General features: G+C 43.9%; 1 protein-coding gene across 2 annotated transcripts in view; it reads right to left on the bottom strand.

Annotated features, from left to right (window-relative positions):
- CRYBG1 (crystallin beta-gamma domain containing 1) overlaps positions 1-16,284 on the bottom strand; it is a gene marked incomplete at its 5' end in the record, with an annotated part of 164,128 nt that overhangs the window by 43,357 nt on the left and 104,487 nt on the right. For both annotated transcript variants that reach the window (XM_084890515.1, XM_084890516.1), the window contains one exon: positions 5,023-6,644. In XM_084890515.1, the coding sequence (XP_084746641.1) occupies positions 5,023-6,644 (1,622 nt within the window). The remainder of the gene's footprint in view (positions 1-5,022; positions 6,645-16,284) is intronic.

The following is a 16,284-nucleotide window of genomic DNA, read 5'->3' as shown; positions in this document are numbered from 1 at the left end:
TTACCCCAAACAATTTTTATCTGTTTATATAAGTATGCACACTACAGAAAATTTGGAAAATATAAAATATTACTCAATCCTACCATTCAGATATCTCTGTTAATATTTTAGAATATGTTCAGTCTTTCTATATGTAGTTAAATAGTCTTAATAGAATTAAGATTATTCTGTTAATAGAGTTTGGTATCTTGTTTTTAAAAATAAAATTACTTAACTTTACATTTAACATTTTTAAAGTTTCATGTTACCAAACTGTTTGTTTAAAAAGTTTTATTAGCGTCTGCATAAGAGCTCATTATATAGATGTACCAAAATATACCTATCAAATGTTCAATTGTTGGTTTTGTCACCATTTTTTGAGCAAAGTGGGTCTCCACCCTCAGTCTCCTCTCTTGAGTGTAATTACCAGCCTAATGGAAATCATAAATCTTTGAATGTGCACACTTTTTTCTTTCTGAGAAACAAAATGTTTTCTGTTTGACATTAACTGGCTCTGGTCCTGGCTCTTACACTAATTATCTATGTGTACTTGGTCAAGTCACTTTTACTCTCCGAACTCTAACTTCTCTATCTGTAAACAAAGACCAGGTAGTTTAGAACAGAGTCGTTTCCCCCATCCCCCCCCCTACAAGGAGTTCCCAAAGGCTCCAGTTGGGAACCGTACAGACTGAGGGATGGGGCTGTTGGCCAGCCACCATCCTTTCAATCAGAGTCACTCTACTTATCTGTGTTATATATCACTTTTATATAAGCTTTCCTAGAAGAATGTAACTCCAAAGCTAAAAAACAAACAAAACCAAAAATTTTCAAACTAGTGGTCTAGTGGTTTATAAATTGGGAGAGATAATAATCACCAACATTCGCTGATTGCCAAGCCCTAGAGAAACACTCTCTAAGGCTTGTCTCATGGACAATGTTATCCTTTCTCTTTTAAGATGAGGAAGTTGAAGCTTAGAGAAGGCAAGTAATTTGCCTGAGGTCACACAGCTAGTAAGTGGCAGTGCCAAGATTTGAAGCCAGTTGTTCTGGTTTCAGCTGCCATGCTCTCAACCACTCTACTGTTCTTTTCCCCCAGAAAAGGTCAGACAAGACTCGCTTCAATGATGTCCTTAGGATTCAAGGAGTCAATGACTGATAGCTATAAGACAAAGTGATCACACTTTATGAGACCACCATGATGAGAACACAGAGTGGAGAAGCACTGAAATCTCCCACTATCTCCCACATGGACTCACTGCTCTTCAAGAAGGTTGGGCCTGAGGAGCCTTTTGAAGGAACAGAAATTATGACTTTGGGTGAGACACCTTATCCTTGTGGATAAAATAAGAAGACTTGAGAAGTCTTTCCCAAATGCAGCATTAAGAATTTACGTTTTCATTTTTTCAAATATATGTTTTATTGATTTTTCACAGGAAGAAGAGAGAGGGATAGAGAGCTAGAAATATCGATGAGAGAGAATCATCTATCAGCTGCCTTTTGCACACCCCCTACTGGGAATGTGCCCGAAACCAAGGTACATGCCCTTGACCGGAATTGAACCTGGGACCCTTCAGTCCACAGGCTGACACTCTATCCACTGAGCCAAATTGGTTTTGGCTATGTTTTCATTTTTTAAAATATTATTTAAATACTAAATTTGATATATTCTCATTAATTTCTCCCAAGCTGCTTTCCCCCCAAATCTCTATTAGATATTTAGGCTTGCACACTGTGGGCCCATATCTTAAATTTAAAAGCAAATGAACTTATCAGCACTTCCTTAAAGATAAAATTCTAAAACCAGTACGATGATTAGAAATAGAAAGTTTCCAATAGAAAGCTATCATGAGGCATGTTCACATACCAGGGAATATACATTTAGAAATTCTCACTAATCATTTTCTAAGGACAGCCAAACATCAAAGTGAATCTTATGAATGTAAATGGAAAATGCTACAAGTTAGCCAACATGCTACCTTAAGGATAGGAAACATCTGCACATTAAAGATTTACACCAAGATCAAAATACATTTTTACAACCAAACTTTCTGTGTTATTAACTTCTGCTACCAAGAGTCACTACAATTAACCCAGCTCAAAGTGATTAAAAGACTCCTATAATTCGTGTCGTAATGCCTTCATTACAATGTGAGGGGAGAAAATAATGGACTCTAAAAAGCTATGGCTATAATACAAGAGAAAAATTCTCCTTATTTTAAATACACCATTTTAAGAATCTCAACATTCACTACTTGGTAGAGAACAGAAGACAAATTTTCTCACAACTTCAAGAAACATACTGCTTCTTATTTATTTATTTATTTATTTATTTATTTATAATCCTCACCTGAGGATATTTTCCCACTAATTTTTAGAGAGAGTGGAGGGAAGGGGAAGAGTCACACAGAGAGAAACATCGATGTGAGAGAGACACATCAATTGGTTGCCTCCAACATGAGCCCCAACTCGGTCAGGGGATTGAGCCTACAACCGAGGTATGTGCCCTTAACTGGCATTGAACCTAGGACCCCTCAATCGACTGTCCAATGCTCTATCCACTGAGCCAAACCAACTAGGGTCATAGTCATTATTGGGGGGGGAGGGGGGAGGGAATATAGTTTTAACTCTAAAGCTTCAGATTCAAATTGTTGTTGTTTTTTAAATAATCTGAGTTGCCTGGCCAGTGCTGCTCAGTGGTTGAGTGTAAACCTATGAACCAGGTCACAGTTCAATTCTGTCAGTTTGATTCCTGTCAGGGCACATGCCCAGGTTGTCAGCTCAGTCCCCAGTAGGAGGCGTGCAGGAGGCAACTGATCAATGCTTCCCTCTCTCTTTTATGTTTCTATCTATCCCTCTCCCTTCTTCTCTGAAATAATGTACACTGAGTGGCCAGATATATGAACTCTGAACACATAATAATCTGGCCACTCAGTTTATATCCTATATAATATAAGGCTAATATGCAAATTGTCCCCTCGACCAGGAGTTCGACCAGCAGGCAGGCTGGCCAACCATCCATGTCCCTTCCCCCTAGCCAGGTTGGTCGGACCCACCCATGCACAAATTCATGCACCGGGCCTCTAATACACACACACACACACACACTGAGTGGCCAGATTATTATGTTTTCAGAGATCATAATAATAATCTGGCCACTCAGTGTATATGTATATATATGTGTGTGTGTGTATACATATATATCCTATATAATAAAGAGCTAATATGCTAATTAGACCAAACAGCAGAACGACCATCTGGACAACCTCTTGAATGACCTTCGAGACAAAGCAGGGGCTTCGGGGGCTGGCTGAGGCATCTAGGGCTGTGAGGGCCGAGCACTTTGCACGAATATTGTGCATCGGGCCTCTAGTGTATATATGAAATAAAATAATCTGAGTTAACCTATTTTCTTGAAAGGCCATCAAGGGGAAATTAAAGGATTTGAAAACCCCATCAGTCACAGAGAAAAGAAATCATTATTAATTTTCCATTTCAATAGTTTGCCAGTTCACCAAGTTGAGGCCTTGTGGAAAACAAAATTAAATAATAGTGTCTAGCAAAGAAAAAAATTTAGGTAGAAAGTAATTAGTACTGAGAAAAAGACACTTGGTTTAGCTCCATTTCAGACAACAGCACATGAAGAGTTTCATTGTAGGATCCGCTCCCCCGGGTTTGTTTACCCTGCCCCTGAGCAGTGTGACATTTCTGGTTCTTCCACTGGTGCATTCCTATTGGCAGTCAGGGGAGGCTGAAGTGTTCTCACCAGGTACACTGCACCTTCTCTCTGAGGCTCACACTAGGAGGTCTGAATGTTGGCACACTGGCCTTCTACAAATAATGGGCATCATTCACTCAGGTTATTTCTCCACCGCTGCTGTTACAGAATAAATAGCTGACTATATCAAAGGTCTCCGAGTTCGAAGCTGGTGAGGTGGCTCACCTTATTCATTAAGCAGACTTTTCTCTCAAGTGTTTGCCAAACAGATCTGCTCTTAACTTGTACTTATCCAAGAGGTAAAATAGAATGGTCTATTTAGTTTAAGAATGACAATGTTATGAAAATACCTCTTTTAATGCATGTGCAAATGCAGGACAAATGTAAGCAGTTTAGACACTCATTATTCACATGTGCTGACTGGAATATAGAGGAGAGTGTGGGAAGGGGAAGGATCTTAAGAGTTTTATATTACCCTCCCTATCCCTGCACTCATATCACTTACATTATCATCAAGGCACAAGTCCTTCCAAAACACACACACACACACACACACACACACAAAACCAATACCAACAGTGATTTTCTTCTTTCTTTTGAACATCCCCAACTTTTACAGATGGTAACACCCATTGGCAGTTTAGTAATCAGAAATCACTTCATATTGTTATTTGATTTGTCAGCATCTTGTGTTCCAGATTGGGCCATACATTTTTCAAGGGCAAAATACTGACTCATAGTTGTGGGTTCTTCCCCCCCCTCCCCCCAATAGCTCATAGCACAATACCATGCACAGAAAGTATTCAATAAATATTAGAAAAATCAATCAACTTAACAGCTTGATTCTTCTAATGTGTCTTTTCATTTAGCTAACAGTCTCCCAGTAAGACCACCGACCTTTCTTAAAAGTTTCTAATGACTACTCTTAACTTCGCTCATGTCAAAGCTGCTGGGACATACTGAGCATATTAGTGTTTGATCCATGTTTTGAAATTCACTGCATATGTGTTTTAAGAATGTTCCATCCAAGAATACCAGTGTACATTTTGAATAAAGAATAAAATCCGCTTATATCAAGCCCTACAGTCTTCTCTTGATCGCTTATGCTCCTCATGAGATACCTCATTTTTACATGGCATTAACGGCTGACCACACTCCCAAATGTGTCATCTTAAACCTTAACTATGTTAAATAGCTCTTCACGAGCTTAAGTTCCACACAAGAGAACATTCAGCACACAGATGTTCTTCCACAAATAACAGTCGGCCACCAACCAGCACGTGCTGTCCGCCCGGTCCAACTCCCCAGCCAATTCCGCGGTTACTTACAGGGTCACTTTCGTGGTCACCGTCGACCTGCCCGGCCCGAAGTGGTTCCTGGGCTTCCAGCCCTCCGCGGCAGCGTCAGGACCCGCGGTCGATCTGCCCAGCTCTTTGCTCCGACTTCCTTCTCCCCGGCCGCCGTCCCAGTGGTGGTTGGGGAGCGGCCCCCTCTTGTGCTCGGGCTTGATCTCGGGCAGCAGCGAGCTGCTCCGCACGGTGAGCTCGCGGGCGATGACTCGGGGCGCCTCCTCCCCGCTCTCCCCTGCGGCTGCCTTGGCGGCGGGGCCGGAGTCGGGCGCGGACGGCCGCCTGGGCGGGGACTCCTTGGCGGGAGCCCGCGGGCTTGCAGCGGAGGACGGGATGGGCACGGCTTCGGGGACGCGGATCTTCCCCCTCCTTTTGGTGGGAGACGTGGCCGGCACAGGCTGTTTGCCCCGCTCCGGCTCCCCTCGGGGCTGCCCTTTGGAGCCGGGGCTATTCTTGGACTCCGCGCCAGCCGCTGCGGCGGCAACGCCCCCGTCCGGGGCCGCGCGGGCAGATTTCACTTTCTTTTCGTTCTCGGCCGCGGCATTTGGCGCCACCTCGTAGTCGAACACCGCGTCGTCCCTGGCCGCGCCGTCCGGCGGCAGCGCCGTGTCCGGGCTCGGAGAGTCGGTGGATTTCTGCGACCTCCTCCGCCTCCCCGATCTGCGGCCTCCCGCCCTCCTATCCATGTCGTCGTCCTGATCGTCCCAGTCTTCTGCCCCCGCAGTGAGGACCACCGGCTCGTCGTCCACCTGCGCCCCGTTGGTCTTGCTCAAGTAGATGTCCAAAGTCAGCACTTTGGCGGGGTGGGCGCGCTCGCCCGGCCGGCACACCTGTCCTCCAGGCCCGGCCCCGGTCTCCGCACCTTCGGCGGGAGGGTCACCTGGCGGAGCGGACGCGCCCTCCGGGGACTGGCTGCGCGCGTCTAGGCGCTCCGGGGAGCCTCCTCCTTCGGCACCCACACCCGAGTCTGGGTCAGCGGCCTCGCCTGGTCCCCTCCAGGCCCGTTCCGAGGTGGGCGACCCTGGCACTGCCCCCGCACCCGGGGCCGCCTCCTGCGCGCCAGCAGCGCCCGGCGATGCGTCCTCCCCGGGACCGCGGGCCGGCGTGTCTGCGCTCTCCCGCCCGGGGCAACTCTCCAGTGAGGAATGCAGCTGCTTGGCAGCGGCGGTGGCATCTGGGAAGGGCTCTCCCTCTGAGTGCACAGGTTCTAATTGAGGTGATTCATTTCCAGGGCACAGCAGCCCGGCCGCCGCTGCGCGGCTGCTCAGGCGAGGTGACAGGTGGGCGTCCGGGGCGGCTACCTGGACGCAGAGCTCAGCGCGCTCGCCCTCGGGCTCCTGGGGCTGCTCCTGGGGGAAGCCCTCCCCGCACCGGTCGGCTGGCTCCGGTGGGCTGCTGGGGGCCGTCCCCTTCTCATCCTCTCGCTGCTCCGGGAGCTGGGCACAGGCTGCTGCGGCTTTGGGAGAGGCTGACTTGGCACTGGAGCTGGTGGGACTCTCTAACCCGTTCCTGGTGTTCCTTCTCCTTCCTGCTGAGAACAGGTTGCCAAGTTTCCCCAAAACTGGCTTCCTTTTGTTCTCTTCGGGTGGCTGTGCTCTGGACTGAAAAATAAAACAGAATAGCAGAGAGAAAATATGAAAATCTGTTCTTCCCCCCTTTTCGTAGTAAGTACATTACAGAACTACAAGCCAAAAATGATCATAAACCAGACTTACTAGCTGAAAATGAGAGGTGAGTTTTATTACATTCACCCCAATAAAAACTGATTTTACTTTTCAAAAAATTTAAAAATACATTTTTTTTTAATTTCAGAGAGGAAGGGAAAGGGAGAGAGAGAAACATCAATGATGAGAGAGAATCAGTGATTGGCTGCCTCCTGTACGCCGCCCACTAGGGATGAGCCCACAACCCCCACATGTGTCCTGGACCAGAATAGAACCGGGACCCTTCAGCCTGAGGCTCTATCCACTAAGCCAAACCGACTAAAGCTTAAATTTTTCTTTAATGCCATATATGTTTGGTGCTACTTAGAATCTACTTTAATTGTTCTTGTGTTTCACAGGAAAATTCTGAAGGTGCAAATAATCGCATACACAAACTAAAACATTCCCGGGTCTCTCTAGCTTTTGCTTTTACCTCCTTCCTCACTAAAGATGCAATTTCAAAACAGCCATGCTTGACAATAGGGGAGTTTTAAAGACCAAAAGGTATCTTAAAGCAGTTTAAAACAAACAAACAAACCACCTCCCTTTCTTTTTTTAGAAAGTAAGGAAGACGAGGAAAAACAGTAGTGCCACCTTCTAGTTTAGAACACTAAAGAAGCCACCTCGGTTCAATATAATTGTAAAAAAAAAAAAAAAAAAAAAAAATCACACGTGCACACACACAGACAAAAACCAAAGCGATTGGAGCACCTGAGCCCGCCCTAGTCCAAACCAGTAGTTCAGGTGGGCGGGCCTGCGTTCTTCCAATGGGAGTAACGCGGGCATTCAAATGCCACAGATCCCCACAGATCCCCGAAGCAACAGATCCAAAGACCTTGGAGGTCACCCGAGATGCTTTTCCCCGCGGGAGGTTCCCAGGAGGGTCGATACGGGGGAAGGAGGGCGAAGGTGGAGGGCGACCGCCTTCGCATCCCCTCTGTTCGGCCCCGGCCGGGAGGCGCGCGCGGAGTGAAACGCGCGGCGCTCTGCCCACGCAGACCTCAGCCGGGCTGGTTCCCCACCACCCAGTGGGCACCCAGCGCGCCAACGGGTGAGCCCCAGAGCCCGACCCACCCATAGGAGGGAGGCCCACGCCACCAAAGACGATCCGCACGGGTCCCGGGAAGAGGAAAAACCTGCTCTTTTATATAGTCTAGATTGCAAAATGGTCAGCATCTGGCGCCGCGCCGGAAGCCAGGAAAGCGCTCAGACCAGATCAATAAAAGCTAACCAACCAATGGGCGCCGCGGGGAGCCAGGGTTTGCCCGGCTCTGGGAGCGGGTAGGTGAAGGGCCTGGGGAGAGGGCAGGAAGGGGAGGGAAAATGGGAGCAAGAGCAGCAACCTGGGTGTTCCGGTAATGACCTTCCTGAAGCCAACGCTACACATGTGGCTCCAATAATTTAAGAATTACCTCTTTTACTACAAACCCAGGGGCTAACTCCAGCCCCTTTCCTGGAAGGTGAACATTCAGGGACAGTTTTTACAATATTGACTGGAGATTCCCGAATCCCTCTTTCAAGCAAACCCCTTTTCATTTGACTTCTATGCAGCCAGGGGAGTTTGGAAATGGTGGGAAATAAGACTGTAAGAAAAAACATGGAATTAACACAGTCAGCAGCATTCATTGACCGGTCGTAGCACTGCAACCTCATGAAATTCTGCAACAGCCTAGTGAGGTGCTGTTAGTCCACAGTAGAAATAAGGAAAGGGAGGCTTGGTCAGGAAAGAGACTTTAAGTGTGTGCTAGGGGTGTGTGTGTGGGGGGTGGGGGGGTGAGCAATATAGTCAGTATTCAAATCCACCCCTGCTCATTGCACTCCACCCTTTCCGAGGATGGGAGGTGCAGTGGGCACCTCTGAGAAAGATTGTATAGATTGCAGGTATAGATTGCAGGCCACACACACCCAGAAGGCTCCTGAGGAAGTGCTCATGAATCAGATTTAGTGACAAACCCCCTTCTTCAGGTTTGAGAAGCACCTGGTGGGAGCTTTGGAACTAGATAATTGCTGCATGACAATATGGGCCAATGCAGCAGCCACTGGAACTTTTCCTGACTGAGAAGGTATGTTTCTAAAAATCTAACTATGCCCTGGTGGTGTGCTCAGTGGTTGAGCATCCACCTATGAACCAGGAGATCACCATTGGATTCCAGGTCAGGGCACATGTCTGAGTTGCTGGCTCCATCCCTAGTAGGGGGTATACAGAAGGCAGTGGATCAATGATTCTCTCTCATCATTGATGTTTCTATCTCTTTCTCCCTCTCTCTTCCTCTCTGAAGTCAATAAAAATATTTTTTTAAAAACTAACCAGATTTTGATTAATAATTCAATTCTTCAATCGTTATATATATAATATAGGAAGGATTCACTGTATAATTAAAAATACATGAACATATTTCAACTTCCTAAGGAATATATTTGGATTCTACTTAAGTCAATGGTATCACATGATTTTTAAGTACTGTAATTTATGCCTACTGAGCTCTCCTTAGTCATTAAACACTTGCTAAGTGATTTATATAGATTCTCATCTAATCTTTCTAACAGCCCTGAAGATAGGCAGTCTTTTTATGCTCATTGCCAAGGTTACCTATCCTTCCTCAAGGTCCCATAACCAGTTGTCTTTCTAACTCCGGAAATGGAGTTCTTTGTCCATGCTGCCTGACAGGCTTCAAAGATATCCTGAAGAAGTAGCAAGGAAAAGTTTGAGTCTACCAGTATTGGCTTAATTCTAGCCCATGTCAAAAGAAAACGCCTAAGTGCATGTATTATTCTGTCCTGCTAATGATTTTGCAATCCATTTTCCCATGCAATTGAAAGACGCCTGATCAGCAGTCATCTCTGCTCAATACAGGCTCTTCCCCACCCCCATCCCCACCCCTCCATCCCCACCAGCTTTGGCTATAGCTGCTTTTTATAAAACCAGTTGCTCTTCAGAATTCAGCTCAACTACTTGATTCCTCTCTTTATCACCTGCCAATCTGTTCTGTCTATTGAACTTGCTAGAGCTGCAGAATTTGTTTTGTTTATACATGAACGTTCACAGTAACTTCATTCATAAGAGTTAAAACTGGAAACATGTCCATCAACAGGGTAAATGGGTAAATTATCCATACAACAGACTACTACTCAGCAATAAAAAGGATGGAACTTCTGAAACATGTAATGACATGGATAAATGTAAAAAGCATTAAACTAAATAAAAGAAGCCTGACTCAAAGGTGGCATACTATGTTGGGGAGCACACGATACTTGCTTGGAACGTCTGTAAGGAGGACATTCTGAGAAAAGGGAAGTCTGTGGAAAGCTGCCTGCCTTTTTATCAGAATTCCGACTTAAGGGAGACTTAGGGGAGTTTTGAAGGCAGCGCCCCTAATTATTCCTTGACCTTTCCAAACAAGTCTGTGCATATGCAGACCCCTTTGTGATTATTGGAATCCTTATGCGTAATCCCTGGAGGCGCTTGCCTAGAGGACAATGTAAACACATGTGTCCTCCCAAGATTACTCACCCTACTGATTGTACCTAGATAAAAATTCCAATAAAAGCTAAAGAGGCAGGCAATCCAGGCTGCTTGGACCCTTGAGCCAGGCAAGCCCCTTAGCCGTCTCCCCAACAGTGAAACCGTGTCAGAGTAATCTGTTCATCCTTTGTTCAGGGAATGCTGGTCAGCCCCGGCAATACTGTACGGTTCCATTTATTTGATGTTCTAGCAAAACTAATCTATAGTCATGGAAAGTAAACCCGTGCTTGCCTGAGGGCAAGGTGGTGGGTACCAGTGTGACTGGAAAGTATCCCAAGGAACTTTGGAGAGTGATGGCAATGTTCTAACTTGATTGTGGTTAGGGTGACACATGTGCACACATCTTTCCAAACTCATCAATCTGTATACTTTAAATGGGTACAATTTATATATATATATATATATATATATATATATATATATATATATATATATATAAATTATATTTTAATAAACTTGATTTGAAAATAAAACTTTTCCCTGGCAAATAAAGAGCAAAAACACAATTCACCAAATGTGCACCCGTAGCTCAGGTGTATATTTCATAGTTCTTAGTCAATGACTGGAGTCATTTCAAAGGCTAGGCCCTCATTCACAGGGTAGTTCAGTCTGCCCCCAAAGGTCTGGGTCCTTGTGAACCCTCAGAATGCTCTGTCTGAGCAGTGTTTAGGATATTCCATTCCTTCGGGGTAAAGTCAACAGTAATATCTTTGAGAAACACCCTTCTTTTCACCCATGGATTATTTCTTTCCAGTATTCAATGAGGAAGGAAACCCTGAGGGTCAGTCTTCTTTTTTGCCCCGCCCCCCCCCCCCCCAAGGGGGATGGGTAGGATCCTGAGGATTCTCAGACTATAGCAGAGCCAGGCAATACCAATACCTCCTCTGTAGTTAGCTTTTTTTTTTTTTTTTTTTTTTAACATTTTATTTTTTTAAATATATTTTATTGATTTTTTACAGAGAAGAAAGGAGATAGATAGTGAGCTAGAAATGTCGATGAGAGAGGAACATCGACCAGCTGCCTCTTGCACACCCCCTACTGGGGATGTGCCCGCAACCAACGTACATGCCCCTGACCAGAATCGAACCTAGGACCTTTCAGTCTGCAGACCGACGCTCTACCACTGAGCCAAACCAGTTTCGGCTGTAGTTAGCTTTTTACCATGTGTGTACTTTGTCCACGTTCCTTAAGGAAGCCTGCCCAACTCACTCTGCAGAACCTTCTACTACTCATGTCCTGCTAGGATGAGTGCAGTCCACCATAGCACTATTTTGAGAATGGTCCCTGGGCTGTATGCTGAGATCTATTTTAGTGTTCTTATTGGCTCCTATCAAATGTGGCTCATTAGGGGGCATGTGTAAGTGTCTATGACAAGATCATATTCCTGGCAGGGTCCAGAGGCCCAGGCACCACTGGCTGCAGTGCTGTTCTGTAATTCCCAAACATCTCGATGTAGCTGCACCTGTTATCAATAGTTGCCACGTGTATTATTATATATAATTTTAGAGATCTCTGCTATCTCATCAATCAGTGGGGAGCAAAACTCAGGAAATAAAAGATAAATTGTTAATATGCTACCAAAGTGTTAATATCTCAAAATGTCTGGATATACAGGCAAACTAGTGTGCTTACTGCATCTCATCCCCCTCAGTCCCTACTCCTGGATTCATTTTTGGAAGTTGAAGAAAAATATGTTGAGCATATTATTTGAAAATATAACTAACATATTGTTTAAAAATAAATCTGTCGTATATTTCCCACCTTTTCATTGTCCAGTGAAATATAAGCCCCTTAACAGCAGGAAATTATGTCCTGTCTGCATTCCCAACACTTAGCACAGGGACTTAGAGCTAGACATAAATTATTTGCTTTTACTGAAGAATTAGTAACATTCATCCTCTCTTCCAAAATGGAATTACCAACACTCTTGGAGATAACTATAAACATGGTTAGGTCTCAACAAAACAAAAAATAGAATAGAAATGTTTTCTGCATAAGACAGTGTGCTCAAGAATTTAGAGCTGTTTTGCTAAGTGAAAATTCTGCCTGGTGATGCAACTGCTGACACACAAACTTCGAATTCTTTAGGTTTATTGTTGGCTCCCAACCTGACTCTTACTTGAGAAAGTAGATCAAGATCTTTCTACATGTACTCACCTGTACATTCTGCTAAAATGTGGTCATTGATGTAACACTTTAAAAAAAATAAATTGTGATTCCTTAAGAGCTCACTTTGTTGATTTCTTTTTATTTTTATTTCTTTTTACATTTTTATTTCTTTTTATTTTTTAAATTTCTTAAAGATCTTAGCTCTTTAACTTCAGTTCAGCCATGATGAGGAATGAATGAGTCCAATGGACATTATTTCAAATAATATAATTGGCATGTTACCTTGTTAATACTCACAGCATATGTGTATGTGTTTGCATTAGTGGGGAAATTTTTTTCTACATAGATTTTTTTTTTAAATGGCTTTAGTTGTATGACTTCAAAAAAATAGGGACTTAAGTTCTTTCACTCTTCAACTTTTAAAAGTAAAAGCAAGGGTTAGAAAATTCTGTTCAATAAGAAGAAGAAATACTTTTGACTAAAGAATGAAGATGGAGTGTAGGGATAGGGGAGGAGAGAAAAAAGAGAGAGTCAAAACTGGATAGAAAAAGCTAATGTATAATTAGGAGACGAGAAAGAGAAACAAAAAGCAAGAAAGTCTTTCATGAAAAGACATCATTGTTTCCTTACAACTTCCAGGATATTCATGCTGAAGACTTTTAGAATTAAAATTAAAACCACAGAGAGGAGGAGGGCCAAGATGGTGGCATGAATAAACATGGCTCTGGCTCCTCCAACAACCACATCAAAATTACAACTAAACTATAGAACAACCATCATTCAAAACCACCTGAAATCTGGATGAATGGGAATCCTACAACCAGAGAAGTAAAGAAGAAGTCACATTGAAACTGGTAGGAGGGGCAGAGGTGCTGAATGAGCTGGCCTGGCACTCATGTGTGGCATTTTTTTTTTTTTTATAATCGGGAGAGATATCTTGGCTGCAAAGGTCCCTGTGAGGAGCAGGGGTCCTAGCCCTATACCCAACCCCACAGCCCAGTGTTTCAGTGCAAGGAAGAGAAGCCCCTGTAACTTTGGGCTGTAAAACCCAGTGAGGATTGTGTCTCAGGGTCACTGAGGGTTGTTGGACTTCCAGGCATTCCTCTTGAAGGACCAGTTCATGGATTTAAACTCACTCACGCTGAGCTCCAGCACTAAGGCAAGAGCTTGAAAGGATCCAGGGACACACAGGGAGGAACTAAATTGTCTGGCATCAGGGCAAGAATGGGGGCAGCTTTCTCCCAGACAAAAGTGCTGGTAGAGGTCATTGGTCCTTTGCTGAGACTTCCCTGCCACAATGCCAGCATGCAGTTGCCATATCTGAGTCTTCATCAACCTGGCCCACACTGTTCGCCCTGCCCTGAGACCCTGCCCCACCCAATTTTCAGCCCCACCCAAGTTATTTGCAGTGGCTTTTCCATATGAATGTCCTGTCCTGACTCAGGCTTCAGACTTGCCTAAAATCTCTCAAACAAGCAGCAGCTGGCCTCAGTGTGCTTGCTAAATGGACCCAGGCCTGGTTCTGGCAGCAGCCTACTTTGGACCACAGCTTGGCCTCTCCTGGCTACTATTAAGCCCAGCACAAGTAGAAAGGGTCTTCAGATCTCTCTGTAGCTTGTGCCAAGTGGCCCCAGTTAGGGTACAGGCAGTGGCTGACTTTGCACCTCCTGGGAGGCACGAGAGCTAGTGCACACAGTGGTCAGCTTCACACCATGCCAGATTATAACCTACAACATCCATGACCATCATGCTCAAAGGGTGGACTCAGTGAGCACCAAAGCCCCACTGAAGCAAGTCCTGCTACAGAGGCATCTTTAGCTCAGCAGCTCTTTTGCTGTAATCATAGCAAATTGGCCTTCAGGGAACTTGGTGAAAGCATCAATGACACAAAAAAGGACCAGTTAGAAATGAAGGTGCACCAATGGAAATGAAGAATAATTTACAGGAATTTAACAGGAGAGTAGAGGACACTGAGAATCAAATAAGTGGTCTGGAATACAAGGAAGCAAAAAATATCAATCAGAAGAGCAAAAAGAATCCAAAAATATGAAATTAGTGTAAGGAGACTCTGGGACAAGTTCAAGCATACCATTATTTGCATCATGGGGGGTGCCAGAAGGAGATAAGAAAGAGCAAGACATTGAAAAGCTATTTGAAGAAATAATGACAAAAAATAAAAAATAAAAAAGAAGAAAGAATGATAGAAAACTTCCCCTATCTTGTGAAAGAAATAGACTTACAAGTCCAGGAAGTGTGGAGAATCCCAAACAAGGAGGAACCCAAAAAGACTAATACCAAGACGCATAATAATTTAAATGCCAAGGGTTAAAAGCAAAGAGAATCTTAAAAGCCATAATAGAAAAGCAGTTAGTTACCTATAGAGAAAGCCCTTATGACTGTCAGCTGATTTCTCAACAGAAACTTTGCAGGCCATAAAGGAGGGGCCAGGAATATTCAAAATGATGAAAAGTAAGGACCTACAACCAAGATTACTCTACCAAGCAAGGCTATCATTTAGAATTGAAGGTCAGATAAAGAGCTTCACAGATAAGAAAAAATTTAAGGAATCCATCACCATCAAACCAGTATTATGTGAAATGTTGAAGGAGAAGGAGGAAGAGGAGGAGGAGGAGGAGGAGGAGGAGGAGGAGGAGGAGGAGGAGGAGGAGGAGAGATTTTAAAATATGAACAATAAACTGGCAATAAATACATATCTATCAACAATTGAATCTAAAAATCAAAATAAACAAACAAGGCATCTAATGAACAAAATAAACTCTTGAATAAAATAGAACCAGAGGCATGGAAATATGGAACAGACTGATGAATCTCAGAAAAAGTGGGGGGGAGGAGAAATTAACTAAATAACTTATATTCATAGATGCATTACCCATGGACACAAACAATAAATAGGGTGGTCTAGGCCTCGGTGGGTGGGATATGAGTAGAGGCGGGCAATGGGGGAAGAAGGTAGGGACATATGTAATTCTCTCAACCATAAATATTCAATGAATAAGTAAACAAATAAATAAATTTAAAATCACATTTTCCCATAAGTATACCGTAGAATATCATCTCATTCTCAGAACCCCCAGACAGATGAATTTAAACCTAACAGAGAATTTAGTCTGGCTAGGTGGCTCAGTTGATGGGAGCATGGTCCCTTATATAAAAAAGGTTGCAGATTCAACCAACTGGTGTATATCAGTGGTTAAGCATCGACCCATGAACCAGGAGGTCATGGTTCAATTCTTGGTCAGGGCACATGCCCAGGTTGTGGGTTTGGTCCTCAGTGGGAGGTGTTCAGGATACAGCCAATTGATGATTCTCTTTTGTTATTCTCTCTCTTTTCCTCTCCTTTCCTCTCTCTGAAATCAATAAAAACATATTTAAAAAATAAAGATTGTAGATTCAGTTCCTGGTCAGAACACACACCTAAGTTGTGGGTTCAATTCCTCAGCTAGGGCACGTATGGAAGGCAACTGATCTCTCTCTCTCTCTCTCTCTCTCTCTCTCTCTCTCTCTCTCTCTTCCTCCCTTGCTCTCTCTCTCTAAATAAATAAAAATTAAAACGTACTATCCTCAGATGAGGGTTTAAAAAATAAATTAGCAGAGGATACTGCATCTGGGACCTATCTGGATCCTCTGTTAAATTTGGGTCTGTAGTATCAGGGACCCAAAAGACATTTATAACTACCTACACTCCTTCCCATCTCTCCATTTTGTGTTTTTTCTTTTTGGTATTTCTTGTGCTAATATAGATGGCCCACTCTAAATATATACAACACACACACAATGCAAAAGAAGAAATGTTTATTAATCTGACCCTATTAAACATGGAAACATTTTATCTTTCTAAATACATATTTTCCTCTTATGTGTTACACAGTTCCCTGTCCTAGAGTA

This window comes from Pipistrellus hanaki (assembly GCF_964339955.1).
Source record: "Pipistrellus hanaki genome assembly, chromosome: 7".
Lineage (NCBI taxonomy): Eukaryota > Metazoa > Chordata > Mammalia > Chiroptera > Vespertilionidae > Pipistrellus > Pipistrellus hanaki.
The sequence above is the reverse complement of the archived record's forward strand: the minus strand, read 5'-3'. Positions and strand labels throughout refer to the sequence as shown.